This window comes from Amaranthus tricolor, chromosome 9 (genome assembly GCF_026212465.1).
Source record: "Amaranthus tricolor cultivar Red isolate AtriRed21 chromosome 9, ASM2621246v1, whole genome shotgun sequence".
In the NCBI taxonomy this organism is placed as follows: Eukaryota; Viridiplantae; Streptophyta; class Magnoliopsida; order Caryophyllales; family Amaranthaceae; genus Amaranthus; species Amaranthus tricolor.
The window spans coordinates 28185844-28192370 of NC_080055.1; the positions used below are offsets into that span (position 1 = coordinate 28185844).

The window sequence follows — 6527 nt, forward strand, 5'->3', positions numbered from 1 at the left end:
TCTTCAAATTATGGATTTAGTGTTTCAATTATGTAAGTAATTAATGACTGTGACCTGCAAGATATTCAAAATGAATAATTTTCTTTGTTGATTGTTTTGATTTGTAATGAACCGATATTGTTGTTAGAACTTTCTTTCATTATGTTGATCATTAGTCTTAATGATTCGAATCTACTAATATTCATCCTTTAATGCTTTGTTTTGGTGTTCTTGATAATAAAAGTGATTATTAGTCTTATAGACTCAAATCGACTAATATTCATGCTTTAATGCTTTGTTTAGGTGTTCTTGAATCTTGATAATAGAGTTGATCATTAGTGTTAGAGACTGGAATTTACTAACATTCTTGCTTTAAAATGCTTTGTTCAGGTGTTCTCTCTAATAGTTTTGATCATTAGTCTTAGAGACTCGAATCTACTAATATTCATCCTTTAATGTTAGGTGTTCTTGATAATAGAGTTGTGTGTGTGTGTGTGAGGAGAGAAAGGGTTGAAATTGGGTTGTGTTTGTGCGAGTGTACTGTGGAAGAAAGGAGGGAAATGAGAGGTGGTGGGAAGGAGGATGTTGATGAGATTTTTGGTTGTGGGGTTGATGAGGAGGCGTGTTCAAAAATATCCGATTTGGAATATTCAGTATTCGGTTTTTAAATTGGATAAATTATTCGGTTTTTGGAAACAGGATACCGGATCCGGATCGGCATATTGGCAAATCCGGATATCCGGTTTTCTACTTTTATTTATTGTTTTTTATTTTTTATTTTTAAAATATATAAATATTTTTTCATAAATTTTTGTTTTGGTAGTTAAATTTACTATTATGTACAATTTTCAATTATAACTAAGTTGTATATTTAGACTTTTGAAAATCCAAATTATATTTCTAAAATGATTTGTAATCAAAGTTTAAAAAATAAGTTTTTTTTGAAGTGGTTTAAAAAATAAGCTTGATCAAAGAAAGTAAGCGAAGTGAACTTAAATATTCGTTATTTGTTTCGGATTATATCTGGATTCCCGGTATTCGGTTTTTTCGGACCGGAATCGGATAGTAATTTTCACTGTCCGATTTTGAACACCCCTAGTGATGAGGATCCAATATATAAGTCTGAAATTAGATTAAATATTTATAAACATAGAATTCCAACGAATTTAAAATTGACTTTGAATTATATAATAGGTCAAATTCAGATTGGATCTAAGATGACTCTAGCGATTTTGAGTCGGTTTGAAAAGAGGATCTGGGTCTCAAAATCGGACTCGAATTTGTGGGTCTCAAAAAATTAAACCCATTTATTTTTTACACTCGAAATTGCTGTGTCTCAAAAAATCAAACCCATTTATTTAAACTCGAATTCGTTAGGTCTCAAAAAATTAAACCCATTTATTTATTTTGAACTCGAAACCGAACTTGAATTCACTGAGTTTCAAAAAATTAGACAGACTCTAAAAATAAGGACGGGTCCAATAGAATATTAAACCCATGTGGCCATGACCATCCTTAAGTACACTTACTCTACATCTCATGACTATTGCCTAGAAGTACAAATCTTTTACAAATCACTAAAGAGAGAAAAAAGGGCAAAAATGTATAAAGAGAAGGTGAAAGAAACATATAAATGAGATGAAAAAGCAATTACAAAAATAAAAATATAACAACACATTAAGACGAACTGAAAACAAAAATACGGCAAAACCCTTGTAACACAAATAGTAGGAGTATCACTCTTAGAACATAGCAGTTACTCTAGTGGACTCACTCTAGGAGCATACTATTAGTGTTCAATAATTTCTAATTATTTATAAATCACTATAAAAAGACAAAAAGAAAAAATAATAATAAAATAAACAAAATAAAAAAGTAAATTAAAATCACAAATCTCTTATCCTATCAAATCTTACCACACAAGGATGATTACAAATTAACATTGTTCTTTAAGATTTTCTTGCTAGTGTTAGGTCATTAATATTTGAAATGCAGTGATCCAATACCAAGTGGCAAAGTGGCCCCTTATCTTTATGCAATACCTTATCACTTTACTCCATTATTTAAGGGGTGACAAACGAGTAAGTAATTGCATTATCATTCAAAAGAAAAATAAAAAAGGAAAAAATGGGAGTGATGAGATCGAAAGCTTTCTTAATTTTCTTAATTGTAGTAGTATTATTTTCAGCTGCATTTGCAGGAAATAATGCAGAGGAAGAAGAAAAGACAGTTGAGCTTGTTATGAATTATTATAAGGATAGTTGTCCTCAAGCTGAAGATATTATTAAGGAACAAGTTAAACTTCTTTACAAACGCCATAAAAATACTGCCTTTTCTTGGCTCAGAAATATCTTCCATGATTGTGCTGTTGAGGTTTGATTTTTTATTTTTTTTTAATTTATAGAAATGTTATTATGTCACATTTATAGAAATACTGCCTTTTGGTTGAGTTAGTTGCTTGAAATGGTATTAAAATCCAGACAAAAGATCACGGGTTCGAATCTCAACCAACCTTTATTTATAGAAATACTGCCTTTTGGTTGAATTAGTTGCTTGTGCTGCATTCACACGTCTAGCCCAAATAGCTCTTATGTGAGGGGATCTATTAGAGTATATAATATATCTTGAGGCCTCAACCATTAACTTAAGCTTTTAGTTGAGTTGGTTACTCTACATTCTTTCCATTCTGTTTTACTCGCTATTCGAGTGTTCTGCATAACAATTAAGAAGTATTTTTGTATTAAAAAACTGTTATAACCCTTAAAAAGATAGAAGTAAATAATAAATTATAAAATATACGAAAAAAAACCGAAAACAAAATAGACAATTATATATATTAATTTGAAACCATTAATAAATAAGAAAAGTGCAATATGTATAATAAAATGAATAAAGTATATAGATTTATTAACACAAAACATTGTAGATCATGATAAAGAAAAGAAAAAAAGGTTGATAATGTGATGTAACTATGTAAGGGTACATTTACTAGAGATTAAGGTTGATAATGTCATGTTTTTATAATTAGTTTTGGTTACATTTGGTTTTGGCCTTTTGGGTATTTTTGAGGCAATTACTTAAATTATTAGCATCAATTTAAGCCATATTTCACCATTTAAATTTAAATTTTATTAATTTTAAATTTTTTTAGTATCCAAAGTATTTGTTAGTCTCCCACTCAAAGTGGGGCACCAAAAGTTATTTTCAATTGAGTGTTAATAGTAAATATATCTGTAATAACTTTAAATAAATTTTAAATATATAAATCAATAAACCATGCATTTTAATTTAAGAAAGTATCCCAAACCAAATAACTATATTAGAAGTCTAGATCTATTTGTATCCTTTAAAAACATGCTACTTTATGATGACTAAATTGTAATTATTCAGTCAGAAATATTTTGTTGGGTATGTATGTATGTATGTTGGTGTTGGGTATTTATGTATGTATGTATGTTGTTGAAAGTCATGTGATGCATCATTGCTGCTGGACTCAACAAGGAGAATGATGTCAGAGAAGGAAATGGACAGAAGTTTTGGGCTTAGAAACTTCAGATACCTTGACACCATCAAAGAAGCTCTTGAAAGAGAGTGTCCTGGTGTTGTGTCTTGTGCTGATATCCTTGTTTTATCTGCTAGAGATGGCATTGTTCAGGTTAACTCTACTTTTCCATCCTTTTTTTCTACATACAAATAAATTGTTATATTATTACATCACTAAATAAGCAAATATGCTGATGACCAACAATATTTTCATAATTTGATGCCGTTAAGTCGCTCTCACTAAACATAATTTAAAAGGTCATAGGTACACAAAGGTAATCTTGTTTGTAAAACAACGAGATTCTCGTACGTCATCCTTGTTAGTGATAACAAAGATGTTGTTTTCGATTAATTAGTAGAAAACTGATGGAACACCAATATTCCATTACCCTTGTGCCATAAAATAGGTCATACCTAAGTAGGGTTTGAAGGATTGGATGTATGTAATCTTATCCTTATCAGTAAAAACAAACTGTTGTTTTTAATTGATACTTAAAAACAAATATCATCCATAACTTTATATAAATAAGAAGTTAAAATGATTTAATAAACTATTATTTAAATTTTCTTTTTTGGAATTATATTTTTATCAGGTTGGAGGACCTCACATTCCATTGAAAACTGGAAGGAGAGATGGAAGAAAGAGCAGAGCTGAGATGTTGGAACAGTATCTTCCTGACCATAATGAGAGCATGACTGTGGTGCTTGATAGGTTTAAGGCCATTGGCATTGACACCAAGGGAGTGGTTGCTTTGCTAGGTAACATAATATCCATCCATATACCATACCATTGCATACTAACATACATCATACATCATTGATTATACTAACATACATCATACATCATACATCATTGATCTTACTAACATACATCATACATCATACAAAGTACATGTCCTTACCAAAATACATAGCTTACTTTAGCTCCACCCAAGTTGTCATTGTTCAGTAGACTTCCATGTCCTCGGTCTTGACAGTAAGGGGCCTAAAATTTTACTTAGAGGATCTTTAAAATTGACTATAATAATTAAACGTAGAAAAAAAATTGATGAGATTAGAACATTTTTTGTTTAAGATATTAAATATTTTTTTTGTAGTATTTTTAAGAAATTTGATATAATTTACATTTTATGTTCCTTTAACCAGCATATATAACTTATCCTATTTGTTTTATCCATGCATGCTTTATAGGCATAGGTAGATATTATATGTGGGGTTGTATATCACATGTATGTCATCGTCTCATTTTCAATTCTTTAGAGATTCCATCCCAAAGTGTCCAAGCAATAGAAGTAATATTCTTATTCTTAATTTATACACTCAAGTTTTGCTTTTGAGTAATATTCCACTCAAAATTAACTTTTTTTTGAGTCTAATATAAGGACATCAAATAAGATTTCTTAATCCATGCATCTCTTTCAAGATTCTATTTTTAGATTTCCATCTATTAATCAACTTTTTGTCTAATTCATATAAACAAATTACTTCATTATGTATTGAACAAATACCTTTCTTGTGGATTTTCATTTGGACCTATAATTCAATTCTCCTTTCAATATCATGATGTAATAATGGGCCCACTAATGACCTAACCTAATATGTTAATCCTTATTTCTGAGTTAGCTAGTGGTTGAGAATTTTTTTTGCACTCTTTTGATCGGAATTTGATTATCACTATATAAAGAGATGAACACAAATTTTTCAAATGAGACTGTCTCATAGTGAAATCATTTTTATTGTGCTAACCCAATGCACATTTATTGTTTTAAAGTGATTAGTTATAACTTTAAAGTGATCACTTATAATTTTAAAGTGATTATTTTTTGTAGTCTTAAAGTGATCACATTTAACTTTAAAGTGATCATTAACAATTTTAGAGTGATTAGTTAGAGAAATAGAATAATTATATGGGTCCGTTTATAAGACGGTCTCATACAAGATGAGCCGAAAGATGAAATGAATTAATACTTTGAATTACTCAAACAGGAGCTCACAGTGTGGGCAGAACCCATTGTGTGAAGCTGGTTCACAGGCTATACCCAGAAGTAGACCCGAACTTGAACCCGGACCACGTACCACACATGCTCAAGAAATGTTATGACCCGATTCCTGACCCGAAATCAGTCCAATATGTTCGAAATGACAGAGGTACCCCTATGATCTTTGACAACAACTACTACAGGAACATATTGGACAGTAAGGGTTTACTCATAGTGGATCACCAACTAGCCACAGATAAAAGAACTAGGCCTTTTGTGGTTAAAATGGCCAAAAATCAAGATTATTTCTTCAAGGAATTTTCAAGAGCACTCACCATTTTGTCTGAGAATAACCCACTTACTGGTACCAAAGGTGAGATTAGGAGGCAATGCAGTGTTGTTAACAAGCTTCATTAGATGATAATTAACAATATATTAATCCTTAATTACTTCTTAACTATGGATTGATATGTAATTTGTGTGTTAATTAATCTAGTTTTTGAATAAGAGAGTATCGTTACCTTTTGAATTTTGCTCTATAATAGTGGCATGGGGATCTTAATGATGTCATATACCATGCCATCATTTAGTGCAAGTTTCTTTGCTTTCATGTAATGGGTGTAGATGTATGATCTTGTGTAATGATAAGTGAAGCATTAGTGTATATTCTTCTGTTATGTAAAAGCTTAATTCTCTTTTATGGCATATTGTTTGTGTCGTTATCATTGTATCAGTGTATTCTGTTCATTGGAAATTATGACCATGATCTGGGGAAGGAAGGAAGGTGGCAATCCATACCTATTAAAGAGAATGTCGCCAAAGAGTCCTACGGCTCGAAAAAGATCCTCAAAAAGAGAATTTCTTGCAACAATAAGGGGCATATTGTTTGTGTAATGTTTGACTATATTGTTCACATTTTGTAATCATAATTCATAATACTAGTTCAACTTATATTATTAATACATAAGTTCCTAGCCTGAATCATGGGTATACCCCAAGCTTGAATTTGAGATCAATCAAATGCAT

General features: G+C 30.5%; 1 protein-coding gene across 1 annotated transcript; it reads left to right on the forward strand.

The window, feature by feature from the left end:
* Positions 1-1106: 1106 nt before the first annotated feature.
* Positions 1107-6206, forward strand: LOC130823846 (peroxidase 42-like). Its single transcript, XM_057688651.1, has 4 exons — positions 1107-2352; positions 3446-3634; positions 4116-4281; positions 5509-6206. Exons 1-4 carry the CDS (start codon positions 2107-2109, stop codon positions 5916-5918), a joined length of 1011 nt encoding a protein of 336 aa, XP_057544634.1. The 5' UTR covers positions 1107-2106; the 3' UTR covers positions 5919-6206.
* The last annotated feature ends 321 nt before the right edge of the window (positions 6207-6527 follow it).